Source organism: Tympanuchus pallidicinctus, unplaced genomic scaffold (genome assembly GCF_026119805.1).
Source record: "Tympanuchus pallidicinctus isolate F22 unplaced genomic scaffold, pur_lepc_1.0 scaffold8, whole genome shotgun sequence".
In the NCBI taxonomy this organism is placed as follows: Eukaryota; Metazoa; Chordata; class Aves; order Galliformes; family Phasianidae; genus Tympanuchus; species Tympanuchus pallidicinctus.
This window is the reverse complement of record NW_026294802.1, coordinates 5,617,240-5,633,927: the sequence shown is the minus strand read 5'-3', so window position 1 is coordinate 5,633,927 and position 16,688 is coordinate 5,617,240. Positions and strand designations below refer to the sequence as shown.

Here is a 16,688-nt window from a genome sequence, read left to right as displayed (position 1 = left end):
AAACGAGTGGGTTGGACCTGCATTTAACATCAGCAGATATTTTTTAACAGTGAGTTGTTAGGTGCTGGTTCAGTTCTGAACAGTATTCTCATGCCCTTCTATAAGCAGCACTGGGTTTGTTCAAGCTTAAATATCATTAGAGGAAAGGTTACTCATTGACATCAACTAGAAGAGAATTTGCCTCTCTCTTTCGCAGATCTTTCAAGTCTAGAAAGACATACAGCCACCCTTGCATCATACTCACGAGGAAAAGGTGCCGTTCTTGAGCAGATGTATTGCGAGCAGCAAGTTTAAGGATCTGTCCTTCTTTTATCAGTTCATTTGAAGGGTTCACAATGTCTTCCTCTTCTCCCAGCATCTCATATATCTCTAACAATTTCTTTAGATTCTCCTGTTCACGGAAAACACAATTACAAAGCTTATGAATTAACAGCACTGATGTTAATGCATTTTAAAGGAAATGCCAGGAGCTTGTGTCAGTCTGGAAATGTTAGTTCTGTAACAAATATTTATATATATATATGTGTATAGAGAGAGAGAGAGAGAGAGAGAGAGAGAGATAGCTGGTATACATAGTCAACCATGCAGATTGATTAATCAAGTTGATACAGCTTTAAGAAACATTATGATAGTCTTTAAAAATGTTGGTATATATAGAGCATGCATAATTTATTGTCCAAAATTTCAAAATACTAATTAAGTATTCAGAATACGTAATGTATACCTATCATGTCAGTCTAATAACAGTAGGGAAACGGTAACTATTTTTTACAAACATTACTTTTTCACCAACAGAAACAGACACAACAAGGTTAAGAGTCCAAGATATTTGAACCTGGAACTTGCAGGTTAGGTACACTGTCAAATTTTGTTTATCATCTCCAGGAATGTATAAACACAGCGAGTAGAAGCAATCACTTGGACACAGGCAGTAATGTTTTTCCCTTTTAGGGAAAATGTTCAATTCATGCTCTTAGCTTCACTAAATACTCAAACACAATATTTTTAAAAATGAACAGTAAAACAAGAATAATTTACCATTTTCCTTATTGCACTATTTGAGTGGCTTGCTGCAGTGGATATAATTTCCAGGGATTCTAGATAAAAGGAAAAAAAAAGAAAGAAAGAAAAGCAAAACAGAAAGCTGCATTTTCATGTGTATTTCTATTGCACAGAAAAATTTCTACAAAACTATGTAATTTTTACACAAATTACACACTATGATGAATTCATTACATTATCAATGAAAACTAACAAAGGTAAAGTGGACAACTCAAGAAATTTAGCAACCAAATGGAAATAATAATCAGGAAAAATCAGAAGAGAGTTATTGTAGATTACCTTAAGGTGAGCTTCAATACTTAGAATCACACTTTTGTGACAGGAACAGTCACGGTTCTCTCACCTCTTTTCACAAAGTACTCCAGAATGTCACACAATATTTTTTTTTTAGTTCAGACACCTCATATTACTAATATTGATTACTAATAATGAAATACAGAGAGGAAAAACATTGAAAATTGATTTTTCTTTTTCCCTGTAAGAGTTTAAAACCAAAACAGTCTAAATCTTCCTCTTTTTTTTTTCCAAATAAAATAAAATACATGTGCACAAAAAAATAATCTGATGAGTAAAAGCAAACAAAAAAAAACCACTTGAGCGCAATTCCAAAATTAAAGCAAAACTAACGTACTCTATTAGAATACCTAAAGGCTTTACAGTTTCTATACTAATTTCATCTACTTTTCAAATATTTTTCCAAAGAATCCTACTATTCCACTGAATAAATGCTACCACTCTGTCTGCAGTGTTTTTCTTTTCACTTTTTTCCCTGCAAATAGTTTTAATTTACAGCATCCCCTTACTAAAAGCTTATTACCGCTATTTTATCGACTAGTAGATATTTACTTTCAGCATCTTTCCAGTCTAGGGAGTCCTGAGGCAATTTCCTTAGGTAGTCCTTTAGAAGCATCTCATAGCGTGGAATGCGTTGTACAGGCTCTAGCATGTGATGTTGTAATGTCAAACTTCCACACACTTTTTCCTTCTAAAAAATTGCAAACATATTTCAGTGTGGTAAGCAAAAATACTACTTTACAAGGATTCAGTAGAATAAAAATTATAATAGATAAGACAAGTAATGTATTTTAGAAACATGCATGACAGATCTTCTGAAAAAAAATTACAAAACCTACTTTAACAAGACAAATAGTTAGAAGTACTTTCCTAAATGTAATTGTAAAAATAATATCCTAAATATTCAGCAGAATGTATAAAAGGAAGCCCTACCAAAAAAACTCCCCAGCACCAGAATACTTTACCATTCTTTTTGTAATAACTCTGAGAATCAGACAAGGAGCACTCAGTTCATATGAACAGGTCAGGATCATGTGTTAGAAAAAGTCTCTTAAATGAGCAATAAAGGCCTATTTTATCTCTTTGAGGAGAGAAACTCTAACTTTCTTAGAGTTTTGTTCATACTTGGGGATGTTGTATCGTTTTAAGATGCATATTCTCTTCCATAAACTTAGATGTAATTAAAAGATTACATTCAAATACACATAATTGCCTTCCTTGGTTTAGAATCAAGATGCCCTTTATTGCAATGAAACTTAAGCAGAAATATCTTGCAGTATTTCAAGATGTTGGGTGTGCAGGACAAAGATACATGCCTGCCTTTCACAGAGAAACCTACAGGGAGCACTACAGCATATGAAACACACTCTTTGGAAGAACAGTGTGCTGCTGTCATGACTCCTTTCACTTTTTACGGCTCAGCATATTGTATTTCAGACCTACTTCCAAAGCTAAGTGTTCTGCATAAACAGCACTGGTGTGAGCCAACAGAATACCTGCAGATTCAGCACGAAGATCTATAGCTGCACTGATGCATGATTTTATCTTAAAACTATTTACTCTCAGTATCTATGACAAAAATATATTTAGTCTTCCCATGTTTCAAGCTTTACACATTGGCCCTCTGTGATGCAGTGGAAAGTTTGGATTTATGTGGGTATTTATGCACATGTGAAGAGAGAAAGAGAAGAAAAACTGCAGCATGAAGTGGAGAAAAGAAAACCTTACTTCTAGAGGATTCTGTAATGTTCTGTTTTATTCTTTTTCTCCTAAAATCCTAAACATCTTTATACATGCTTGTACTACCTGCAGCTCTACATTATTCTCCACATTACCTGAATATCTTGAATGATGAATTTAAATTGAGGTGACCGTTCAGTCCATGTTTTCACCAATTCCATTGCATTATCAAAATTCTTCACGTACTCTCCGTACATCTTGAGAAAAGGAGCTAATTTCTGCAGAATATCTCCAATTCTGGGGGTGGTAGTCCTGCAAAGTAAGAGAGTGGAATCTCAGAGCAGACAGAAAAGAAGAAAGTCACACATGGTTATCAAAAAGTTTCAAGCATTTAACAGAGAATCCTTCTACTTGGAATCACCTTGTGTAGAGTTTCAACACAACTGTCAAAGAGGAACTGAATTAACATGGAAAGAGCTTCTGCATTCTCTTTGGTGATGTATTAGCATTACAGACTAAATGAAACACTAAAGAAAGAAAGCTATTTACAATGAAAAGCTTGAAAGTCTTTCGTTACAAAACATAACCTAAATTCTTTTACCTGCAGTTCCTCAGAAGTATTATATCATCTTTTACTTCTGTGGACATACTTTACCCTCAGTAAAAACCTGTGGTTTTGTTCGAGGACTAAATTCATACTATAGAGCTTCCTTTCAGTACTCAGTATAAATACATGCATTTACGACTTTAAAAAAACTTATTATTTATCTGACAAAATGGATAGAGTAGTGAGAATACCTGGGATTCCAGACTTTTGTGGTAACTTTCCCACGTTCTTCCCAATTACTGAGAGCATCTTAAAACAAATCAGAATAGTACAGAAACTAACTGAAGGACAGGCACCGAGAAACTGTACTCTGTGTGCACAGAAAGCATAACAGCACACATGCATCTCTCAGAACTGCAATATAGAATGTGTTTCATATTTTGTTTTCAAGCACTCATTCAGTAATCCATTATCTCTGGAATTCAGTAGGTTGGATTGGGCCCTGGGCAACTTGATCTAGTGTGTGGCAGCTGCCTATGGTAGCTGGGTTGCGACTTTAAGGGAGGATGATCCCTTCCAATCTAAGTCATTCTGTATTTCTATTACTCTGAAAAACTCTACAACTACTTGAAAGGAGATCGTAGCAAGGTGGGCTCTCTTCTCCCAGGAAACTGGTGATAATGGCCTCAATTTGTACAAGGAGATGTTCAGGTTGGATATTAGGAACGATTTGTTCTCAGAAGGAGTGGTGAGGCACTGTAATAGGCTGCCCAGAGAAGTGGTGGAGTCACCATTCCTGAAGGCGTTCAAGAAACATGTGGATGTGGCACTGAGGGACATGGCTAGCAAGCATGGTAGTGATGGGTTGGGGTTGGACTAGATGTTATTAGAGTCTTTTCCAACTTTCCAATGGTTCTATGATTCTACAAAGTCAAAAATAAACATACTGGAGTGGTCTGAAGAGAAGCAATCTTTTGCAATTACATCGGCATCCTACTCTGACACACCACTGCTTCAAAAGCTGTTCAGAAAGGAAAGTTACTTGAACAGCAAACATTGGCAAGCTCAAGAAATAGGATTTCACGCTGTTTGTAGGTACAGAAACACTTCCTATTTTGGTGTTATCAGACCACAGTGGTATTCACCTAAGCATTCTAAAAAATTCTAAAATTAAATAGTTGAGAATTTCTGATTGTGGAAGTTAAGCAAACGTCTGTAAAAATTCACACAGCCAAGGTGATTACAATATATAAGCTAACAGACATCCAAATGGAATTGAAATTTGTAGTTCCAAATTAAAGCAAAAATCACATCAGTAGGTCAGTTCTGAAATTGCCAAAGAATGCTACAGTCTAAAACATTGTGTTGAATAATTTGTCCCCAAGAAGACCCCAAAAAATCCAGAGGATATCACATTGTTTTTTATATTCTTCACAGGTAATTGCTATTGGACTTGCTTGGGTACAACAAAAAAGCATTTAGATTTGTATTTTGACTTGGAGTTGATATGCTCTGTTTTGCTCTTTCCATGGGAAATATACTGCACTGATTTCAAGCCATATGCTGTAAGAGATATTCAGTTCCAGCTGTTGCTCAGCTCATTCAATATGCCATTACCAAACCATTTCCACTGGATGAGTTTAGGCACACATGGTGTTTTATTCTAAAAGAAGAATCTGCTTCTGCTCTCTTTCCCAATTTCAAGAACTCGACATTGAGGTCCCTTCCAACTGCTGCAATTCTGTGATTCTGTGACTTTCACTTTAAGTGTTCAAAACCAACCAAAAATTAGGGAAGCCATCAGAATTTTTATGGGAATTTTAAACAGAAGTAGTGCATACAAGTATCAGTACTTCAATATTTCTATTAATTAGAGAACTGCTGGGAAAAGCAAATTCTCTATCTGGCAGAGGCTGTTGTGCCAGGCAATTCCAACAATGATCAGAAATAATTTTCTTAAGCCACGCCCTTTCTTCCATCTTCTCCCAAAAGCAAAATGTTTTTAGGGCTTTCAAATAATGTGTCTCACACACAGCACAGAAGTTTTTTCCAAGCAGCTGCTTACAATGCAACTTAGTAATTTTTCACCAATAGTTGTAGCTCACCTGCAAAAAAATGCGATTAAACCCTTCAGGCTATGTAATTATATATACAAAATCAGCATGCAATTTAGCATTTTGCAAAACTAGCGTGATCCATCTTCTGTACTGAATCTAGAGCAAGATCTTGAGAATTTGTCACAAAATCAATTTCAAATACATACTGACAAAATGTAGTGTATGCTGCTTATTAAGCATACTGTAAGTTAAACTCTACATCTCATGATTATGCAATCTATTTCCTATCGGATTTTTTTTCAATTCTTCAATTGATGATTGTCTTCATCAAAAGATGAAGAGAATGGGTTTGTTTTGTTATTCTGCAAGGAACATAAGAAAAAGGCTTAAACTTTGTTGTATTTCACGATACTCAGGTTTTACTTACTTTCCTGTATTACAGACTGTTCAGGGCTACCATAGTTTGTGCATCGTAACTACTCCTACCTTAAAGAATATTTTTAATAATTTCATAAGATAGACCAGAAATACATGGCCATATTTTGGTATCTCCAGAATCCCATATACCAAAGAAGGATAAAGATACAATAGTAAATGAGTACATTAAGGACTATATTTACACATCTTCCTTGCTGCAAATATTCTTGACTTAGTTTTCGGTTCGAAATTAAAACCCCAAACACAGATTATAATGTATTCCATTTTAGTACTAAAAGCAATAATAAGAAAGATTACTGTGTTGGAGACCAATGACAGAATGTAAGGAAACCACACTGAGCTGCAACAGGCGTGATTCAGACTGGATATCAGGAGAAACTGTTTTACTGTGAGGGTGATCAAAATACTGGAAGAGGCTCCCTGGTGAGGTGCTTGATGTCCCCTGGCTGTCAACATTCAAGACACATTTGGATAACATCCTTAGTGGTATACTGTAACATCTAGTCAGCCCCGAAGTGGTCAGGCAGTTGGACTAGATCTTTGAAGGTCCCTTGCAACTGAACTATTCTATTCTTATTTCTGTACTGCAAGGGTAGCACGAAACAAATAAATCCACTCTGTCTCAATTTTTTATTATGTGCACTGAATTCATCAGGATGCACAATTTCAGTTTGATTCCCTAATTCAGCAAGGCTTTTAGTCATGAGTAATCTCACTGGCTTCGGTAAGATAGATGTCTTAGTTTGAGCTAATGATGAAAGTCTTTTGCTGAGACAGATCCTGATGAAGAGTAGAAGAGCAGATGTTCTCCTACCCACAGTGTTTCCTTGTATTGGAGCATTTAATTATGAAAGTATCTTCTCTACCTTAACTCTGTAACAGCTTCTACAGGCACTGTTTTAGTAAATTACTAGTCAGTGAATCATCTCTTACCATTCTTGCATTCTTTTCTCAAGTTCGGGAAGTAAAAATTTACTGTGGAAGGCATTTATTGATGAAATATTAGAAAAGATTTTGTTAATCACTTCAGCTGGAAAAGAACCTCTGTTGGCTTCTTCAAGGAGTCTGGAGTAAAATACCTGCAACGCAGAAAAAGAACCCCAAACCTATTAGCCTTTCATCTTTTATCACTGGATGAAGAGCCATCCTCTCCTTCCCACTCCAATCATGACAAAACTAATGTTTCAATAACATAGGCAGATAATCACAGAAATTGTTTCCTTTCTCAGAAGTTAAAAGCTACTCCTCCTGTTACACCTAGCTTTTTTCTTTTGAGCCACAAAAGTGCTGTAGGCTGAGCAGACATAAGGAAAGCCAAAGTGAAGGAGTGCCATTCTAGTCTGAGTCCAATATCCTGTCTGTTTTAACAGTTAGATCTTGTCAGCTTTCCCAGTTCTCCAGTCATGTTTTCCATTCTCACTGTCTCTTCAGTGAGCATGATTTCTGATTACCATGAGCCCAACAGTCTGTAAGCTGTAGCCCCTTATCCTTAAAATGTCAAGTAACTGACAGACTATAACAGACTATACAGACTATATCATTTAAAGTGCAAAAGACTTTAATACCACCATAGTCTCTAGAACAAAAAAAAAGAAAAGCATTATTTCCCCATCAGTTGTTCTACCTGACTTGTAGCTACAAAATGAGTAGAGACACGTCACTCTTAACATGCACATCACATAAACCAGCGCTCATAGGGAGCTATGTCTCACACAGTCCATGTCTCACATTTTCATTTATATTGTAAAACACACTCACTTTGCTACATCTCTGAGAGGACAATTAGAAAATTTGGATAAATTCCTTCAAAGACTATAAAGGCTACATACTTTTAAGCCCAGTTAGAAGCACAGAGGCCACAAACAATCCACTTTCCTCACATTATCAGTAGTTGAGCAGCTGTGCTTGCAACCATTTTTCAGAACTCCGTCCAGCTAATATTTGGAAAAGTCATAGAGTATTCTATGCATGATTGAATCAAGGACAATACTTGTACATTACCTGTCAGTAAAAGTCATACATTAAATAAATAGGTACTGCTTTTTTTCCCAATCAAATCAGATTTTTTTTCCTCTCACTACTTTTAAGGACAGTTACTTTGATTCCCCAAGGAATCCAAACAATTATTCTGTCAGTTGAGGCTTCTTATTTTTTTTCCTCAGCAACGTGTACAAGACTTATGCATTAGGCCTGAGAAGTTTAAACAGTGATGTGAAGAAAAATATTGTGGAGTAAGGCAATGCATAGCTATAAGTACTCAGATAAAATGGATATAGGCATTCTGTGAAAAGTAAATAAGAAAATACTAAGAACTACAGATGCTCGAATTTAAGAACTATCAGTTTAATTCTACAGAGCACAAGAACTTGACTCTTCTCTTGCAGGAGAAGTAATTTTTGTTCACTTTAACAGGATCTAGTCTAAATGCATAGTGGGAAAACAGGGCACGTAGGGTTTAGAGTGGGCATCTTCGTACGTTCCTTAGCACTGAAGAGAATTGCTATTCATGTGGCTGAAGTCTGAAAGACTTAATTTGCTAGTGGGCAGGCAACTTCAGTACTATAAAATGACACTTCTTGCCCAACTCAAGAGAAGCCAATAAATGAGTGAGTGTAGTTTATCCATCCCTTTTATTGAATTGGTTACTTGTGTGGATTTTGCACTACTGTTGCTTATGATGAACTCTACTCATGCACTCAGAAGATTTGCATTAATACAACATTCTAAAACACTTCTTAAAAAAATGCAGTGTTCTTAAATTAGAAAAAAAAAAAAAAGGCAAATTTACGCAGCAACCACAAATGACTGACTGTAAAGGTTGGTGACACATAAAAAACATACAACCTCCTTTACATAATTTACATGTGCACGCAGCCATTTTCATGAACTAAAAGAAGGGAAAGAAAAATTCAAGAGAAACATACTTGATCTAGGAGGCCAAGGCGGCTAACATAGGCTTTTTCTGTCTGCAGAAGTTCACTGGCAATTTTGTGACGTTTCTGTTCATCTGTCTCCTAAGGGAGAAGAAGGAGAGCTCTTAAAATACTAGAGAAAACATAACAATAAAGTAGGAGGGGAAAAAAAAAAAAAAAGTTAAAAAGATACACAATTACCTCAGAGTCCAAAAAGCATCTGAAAACCAACTTTCACATTTAGCAAATATGAAATGTCAACCTATTTTGGAAAACACAAGCTTTCTGCCAATTTAATCAACAAAAACAAAAGTCAGAGGAGGATTAAAAGAAAGAAAGAAAAATAAAAAAAAAAATCACTAAAACTACAGAGCAAATGCCAAAGCCTACCCTATTTATTATTTCTCAGTTTGTATAGGAGTCTTTGCCAAAGCCCCAGCTCCCTACTGAACAGCTCCATCCCAGTAACCAAGTACTATCAACCTTTCAGTGCTGGAAGAACTCATTTACAGAGTAAAATGTAACAGATGGAATTAGTCGGTGTTCTCCCTCGCCCCCGTTCTGAAAGTTATTTGAACTGACTGTTCTTTGCATAACAGAACCATTGCAAAATATCATAAAAAATGTGTTATGTTCATCAATACAATCATTGCTGATACACGGTTGACTGCAATTAGAATATTCCCTCACTAGTTTTTCACATAAGTCATTTTTGTTTCTTACGGAATTTTTCACTTTAAAGTCTTTCATTCCACAAAAAAAAAAAACCTTATTTTTTATTCTTCTGCTAAATGTAAAACTTAAAGCATTTGTTCAAATTTCAATATTAAATTTAATATGTTGGAATTGAAAATTATGTGTTATTTCAAAGCAATTAAAGTGCGTCCTTCCAAAATGGTAAATAAAAGTCTCATGCTCAGAAGTGTCATGTTCAACAAAATGGCTCTTCCACTGTAAGATTTTCTTTGGGGTTTAGTAGCTGTGCTGAAAAGTACTGACATTTAATGATATCTGAGTCTTAAGGAAGTGCTAGTCTATGTCCAAATGGAGCTTATGGGAAAGTGGGAATTTTTTTAGACAAATTTTGGAAACCTTCCATTAAAACAAATAAAGAGAAGAGCCTGATAAAGTTATTTCTGATTTCAAACTGCCTACTGCTTTCTGCAAGATGAATATTTGCAAGTACATATAGTTGTACACATTGCCAAAAAAGTGAGCGATAAAGAACAGAGCTTTCCTATAAAGGAGCAAAGTGTGTTCTTTCCCCTTTCAGTATTTAGCAGGTCTTCCAGATACGAACACTTTACAATTCTGATCTTCAGTGTTAACATTCACACTGCTACATAGGAAGTCCCCTCCCTAAGCATAGGCTTTCAATAGCGACTTCAAAGCTGTTCATTAAATCTATTTCAATCAACATAGCAACCACAGTAACCTATGGAACAGCATTTTAAGTGCTGTCAGGAGACATTGCAGAGAGCTGAAGGATTAGCTGTTACAGCCCCAGTATGCTGTTTAGTGCAGTCACTTACAAAGAATCTCACATACGGACTTGCCAGAGGCACAAATAGCACAGAGGCTATTCGTTCTTCTTCAAATACATTTCAGATTTGTTTTATTTTTCAATTTTTCTTTGTTTTTCGTTTGTTTGTTTGCTAGAAGTCCCCACTTCCCTGAAGAACTGCTGCAGAACTGATGTACAGTTTTCAGAATATTACTTCAACTAAATAGGAGAGGGAAAATCATGCGCAGTGCATTGAAAAAAACAGTATTTAAAATGAGCAATTCAGAAAAAGCATTCAATCCTCACCCCTGAGCCCAGGCAAAACCCTTGCTCTTCCACTGTGCCCCAACCCCCTGCTTTTCCATTCTTTAAGTATCTCCCTTACACATCTCCCTAATTCTAGAACTTCGGTCTCCTTTCTACAGTCAGTACTTGACTCAGGAATCACCTATGTGGGAAAAAACATCCACCAAGGATATTATCTTTTAATCACAGTGGCATGCTCTTATTCCAGCATAGGAACATCTGCCCACGAGGTTAGATCGGTGCAAGAATAACATAAAATTTGATTACTGATAGTTTGTTTTTTTCAGAGAAGTCCTCAGTTTCCTGCTATATCATCTCAATATCTGCCTACATTTTACAACTCCCAACTGTTTTCTACTTCTAGCTCCATCTTCACCCCTTCTCATACTCTCACATCCTCACCTTCCCAGTACCCTATCTAAAAGAAACCGTCTGGTTTCCATGAGGTCACTCCAGCTTCCTTCCAGTTGGAAACAAGAAATTTCAGGCTATTTTGTTGACAGTGGCATCCACCTCTTTTAGAGCTTTTTTGATGGAATTGGAGCTGCTTGTCATAAACACAAGGGGTGAAACAGGTCCAGATGTATAGGTTTCAGGTCTTCCTATACTAAGGAAAGACTCACCACCATGCAATGTGGAATGATATGCAAAACTCATGCTGTACCTCTGCCCCAGATTGAGCACCTACACCTGCTTGGAGAGGGCACAGCCAGGGCTCAGGGCAGACAGAGAAGAGACAAAGAACAGGCTCTGCAGATCTGCACGAGGCTATTCTGAGTAGCAGAAAAGAAGTCTTGCAATATAATTTGGAAATAAATCCTGAATAATATTTTGCAACAGTAAGAACAACACAGAGCTGCTGGTTATTAGAGCTGTTCAACAAAACAGCCTTGAAAAAGATCACAGAGACAACTGGAGAAAAAAAGCTGAAAAGAAGAAAATTTAGAAAAAAACAGGCATTGAAAACATAAAGTTAATATTAATCTGCCATGAGCTTCAGTGCTTTCCTAAAGAACAATTGTTTCAAATCTGATCTGACCTGTAGATGCCAATCTTTGAAAATTGCAGTTTTAGACAATTTTTACTTACATATCTTTAAACTAGGTTCCCTAATGATCCGAAACAGACATTTTTTCTGGTTGAATCATTTAGTAACTAAACTATTTCAAAATTAATAATTTCAAGCAAACCATACTTTCCATTCTGTCCAAATATTTGACAAGGTTCATGCAGGCAGAACTCCAAATCTATATCTTTAGGTAGTACATTTAAACTAAATATTTTATCTTGATTTAATTGCATACTCTTTAGCACAAAGCATTGCATCCTTAGTATTATTGTGTTGCTACAGATGCTTTAGAAATTAAAACTGTAGATGCTTCATCCTTGGAAGTGTTCAAGGTTAGTTTAAATGGGGCCTTGAACATCTTGATATAGGAGTAGGGGCCCTGTTTATGGCAGGAGGTTGGAACTAGGTGGTCTTTAAGGTCCATTCCAACCCAAACCATTCTATGATTCTATAAACGTAAGTAATTTTTACCCAAACTGAACTCTGAAGTTAAGATGAGGTATGTAAACTGCAATTGAGTTTGATATATGAATTGAGTTTGATAAATATGAACTCTTTGATCCATGCTTATGTTTTCTCCTAACAGTGTTTTTCCACTCTCCTAATTTTGGACAAACTACACTAATTTAAAGCAGACTTTATATAAACAAAATTCCAATACAATCATCACATATTACCCAAACCAAACAAGAACCATCTTCCCATCAAGAAAAATATACCTACCAACATAATAGTGATACAGTATGATTTACTTTTATCATAGCTCTTGACTCAAGAACACTGCAGTAATATATTAAGGAACACAGATAGAGTGAGAGATATAAAATACAAGCAAATACAATTTAATCTACACTGTGGGATTTTGGTTTTGATTTAAATGATAAGTTTGGTCTAAATTAACAGAGTGAGCTTTTCCTTTTCGAAAAACATTTGTGGCATTGTTACCTCCTGATCTGAAACTTCGTTCTGCAAGTATTAGGAATATAAATGTAAATGTCCAAGAGAATTTAAGATTTAATTTAGTTTCTGAAATTGAGGTAAGCACTCAATTATGCTTGACCCACTGAATGCTATCATATCTCTGCCAAGTTAACTCTATGCAACAGTTCATTACACAGGCAACTGGAGAGTTTCTTCACAGTAACAAAGAAAAGCATTGAAGATCCTAGCGTCCCTAAAGAATATTTTTGAATATTAACATTGGGTGCTAAAAATACACAGCTTTGTTCATGATTTAATTCTGCTAAGGAAGAACATAAAACTGTGAAAACAGGAGTTTTCACTTTCTTCCTTCATGTAGCACTGCAACAGTTAAGCATATCTTGGGAGAAAGTTAAATTAGCACGAAAGTTTCATTAAATTTGAATCAAAATTTCACCTTGCATTTAGAAATACATGGTTTTCACCCTGAAACACCAGAGTCCCCAGCATGGCCATTAAAAGGAAACATCAGGTAATTACTTTATTAAAGATGCGCAATGGATTCTTCTCCATCTCCAGCATACGTGAAGTATCCTGCTACCAAACCTCACAACAAACACATAAGTGTTTGTGATCTTGCCTGCAATTAAGTCCAGTACCAGATTTCTCACAAGATGTTTTCCAGGATACTAATTGATTGGGATGTTCTTGTACTCTTCATCCTCCGCATTTTAGAAAAAAAAAAAAAAAAAGAATGACAGAAGGTGCTTCTGCTGGAAGGCAGAAAAGTTAAGTTTTAATTGTCTTCTTCCTTGTGGTATTTGTGGTTGGTGACTTTCAGACTATCTAATCGAGTAAATAAGAGAAATAAAATCTAGTTGCTTAAACTTTTCCAGAACATGTAAGAATCTGACTTCAGTGACAAGGAGGTGGGGTGGAAAACTTATAAGCAACGTTACTTCAAAATAAATTTTCTCTTTTAGGTCTAAAAAACACTTTCTGCTCAGGTTTTGCATCGGTTTAATTTACACTTCCCAGCAGTGGGCTAACAGAAACAGAGACTTCCCTGATTTGGAAGGGACCCAAAAGAGTCATCAAATCCAACTTCTGGTTCCATACAGCACCACTCAAAACCCAAAACCTGTGTCTGAGAGTGGTGTCCCAGTGCCCCTCAAACTGCTGCACTCAGGGCCGTGCCCACTGCCCTGGGCAGCCCGTTCCATGCCCACCACCCTGTAGTGCAGACCCTGCCCCTAATCCCCAGCTGCCCTCCCCTGACACAGCTCCATGCCGTTCCCTTGGGCCCTGTCTACTCCTACTGCTTTTACTCATTTGTACCTATACCTGCTTAATGGAAAAGGATGCTGAGAGTGCTTTTACTGAGCGCAACACAATTTCAACATGAATGTATATAAGTTTTAAGATCCTTCACTGACTATGAGAGTGCTTAGCAGAATCTACAAACTGCCCACTCGCAGTAACAGCTTAAGGCTCTGTCAGGCCTCTCCTGTTCCTCACCATCCTTCCTCTTACTCCAGATGGCACGGCAACAGCTACTTTGATGGAGATGATTTCAATCTATAGATTGCACTACCCTAATCTAAATCAGTGTTTTATTTTGTAAAGTATAGCTTTTAGATCAATCTACGGTAGATGTGATTCTTAATGTTACTAAAGGAGATGCTATACCACAAGCTCACTGGCATCTCAGAAACTGTTGCTGTCATCCAATTCAGTTTTTACAGATTTAGTTCTCCACTGCACTGCACTCCAATAAGTCTGTCTTAAGAATTAACTTGCACAGGCTTATTCTATTTCGTTTTTCATCCTTCTAGCACCAGCAACAAGTACATCTAGTAAGACTGTAACATACCTCTCACTTTGGATCTTGGTCAGTACAAGCCAGATAATATATATTAGCCACTCAGCAGGCCAAAGGCATTTTAATGAGATTGCTCCCAGCCACATTTTCTCAAAGCACTGGCCCAATTCCTTCCTGGATTTGACAATACAACCGCTTCCCATTTCTGCCTTTTCCTGAAGAATGCTGCCAGCACCTTACTGTGTAACTTGGATGCAAGCTTAGCATTGTCAGTGTAGCAGTCAGCACTTTTATTGGCGCAGAGAGGGGAAGCACACATTACTGAACAGAAGACGGAAGCATAATGAGAGGTATGGCAGGCTAAAGGCACACTGGATCACCACTGGAATTATATTTAGATAGAAAACAGTGTTTATACATTACTGCCAAAAACAAATCCTCAAAACAAATCAACAAAACAATTACACACATACTAGCACTTTCTTGGCATGACCCATTATATTTTATCTTGTAATACATGAGATCCGTCTTTCCTAGTTAATGAAATTACCCTCCATGTGTACATACAGGATCTCTATCATACACAAGGGCTTGGAGAGATGGTGCTGTTTTGTGACTGAAAACACCAATGTAGCTGTGTAAGAAAAAGATCATGAAGCAGAATCTTCTGGAAACTATGCTGAGGTATATAGAAAGCTGTGGGGTGATTGGTGACAGCCAGCAGAGCTTCACTAGGGGCAAATCGTGTTTGACAAATGTGGAGGCTTTCTACAATAGACTTACAGCACTGATGTGCAAAAATAAGACCAAGCAACGTCATATACCCAGACTTGTGCGAAGCATTTGACACAGTCATGCACAATATTCTTATCTATAAAACAGAGAGGCGCAGAGTTGACAGATGGACCAATGTGTGGGCAAGGAATTGGCTGGATCTTCACATCCAAAGAGTCACAGGCAATGGCTTGATGCTCAGGTGGAGACCAATGATAGGTGGTTTCCCTCAGGAGTCTACACTGGGACTGGTATTATTACCAAACATCTTTGTCAGTGACATGGACAGTGAGACTAAATGCAGTAAGCAAGTTTACAGATGACACTAAGCTGAGTGGTGCAACTGACACAATGGAGGGAAGGGATGCCATCCAGACATAGCTGGACATGCTTGAGAGGGAGACCCATGCAAACCTCATGAAGTTCAACAAGGCCAAGTGCAAGGTTAAGCACTTGGGTTGGGGAAATCCCAAACATGAATACAGACTGGACAATTAGTAGACTGATAGCAGCCATGAAAAGGACTTTGGTGTAGTGATAGATGAAAAAATGAGTAAGAACCAGCAACGTGCACTGATAGACCAGAAAGCCAATCACGTTCTGGGTTGCATCAAAAGAAGTGTGAGCAGCAAGTCAAAGGATGTGATTCTATTCCTCTACTCTGCTATCATGAGACTCCACCAGAAGTCTGTATAAACTGTATAGACCACTGTATAGAGGTCTGGGGCCTCAAGCATAAGACAGTCATGGATCTGTTGGAGGAAGTCTACAGGAGGGCCACAAAGGTGATCTGTAGCATCTCTCTGGTGAAGAAAGGCTGAGAGCTGAATTTATTCAGCCTGGAGAAGAGAAGGCCCCAGAGAGACCTTGTGTGTGGCATTCCAGTACTTAAAAAGGACTTAAGGGAAAGATGGGGAGGGATTCTTCATCAGGAAGTGTATCAGTAGCACAAAGTGAAATCTTTTTAAACTAAGAGGGCAGGTTTAGATTAGATATTAGGAAGAAATTCTTTGCCATGAAGCACTAGAATAGATTGCCTAGAGAGGTTATGGATGCCCCATCCCTGGAAATGCTAAAGGCCGGCTGGATGGGACTTTGAACAACTCGATCTAATGGAAGGTATTTCTGCCCATGGCTGAGTGGTTGGAACTTTATGGTCATTAAAAATCCCTTCTAAAGCAAACCATTTTATGATTCTGTGGAGATACAGAAACACTACCAGAATCTATGAAATTGTCTATTTCCAGCTCCAGAATCACTTTGAAGTTTTGTTGTTAGCTGATGCAAGTGTATATCTGCCAA

At 37.2% G+C, this 16,688-nt stretch overlaps 1 protein-coding gene across 9 annotated transcripts in view; it reads right to left on the bottom strand.

Moving 5' to 3' along the window:
• FGD4 (FYVE, RhoGEF and PH domain containing 4) overlaps positions 1-16,688 on the bottom strand; it is a 114,478-nt gene that overhangs the window by 14,064 nt on the left and 83,726 nt on the right. For all 9 annotated transcript variants that reach the window (XM_052667281.1, XM_052667285.1, XM_052667288.1 and 6 more), the window contains 6 exons: positions 9,003-9,092; positions 7,012-7,157; positions 3,192-3,348; positions 1,909-2,047; positions 1,039-1,097; positions 245-391 (listed from right to left, as the gene is read on the bottom strand). In XM_052667281.1, the coding sequence (XP_052523241.1) occupies positions 245-391; positions 1,039-1,097; positions 1,909-2,047; positions 3,192-3,348; positions 7,012-7,157; positions 9,003-9,092 (738 nt within the window). The remainder of the gene's footprint in view (positions 1-244; positions 392-1,038; positions 1,098-1,908; positions 2,048-3,191; positions 3,349-7,011; positions 7,158-9,002; positions 9,093-16,688) is intronic.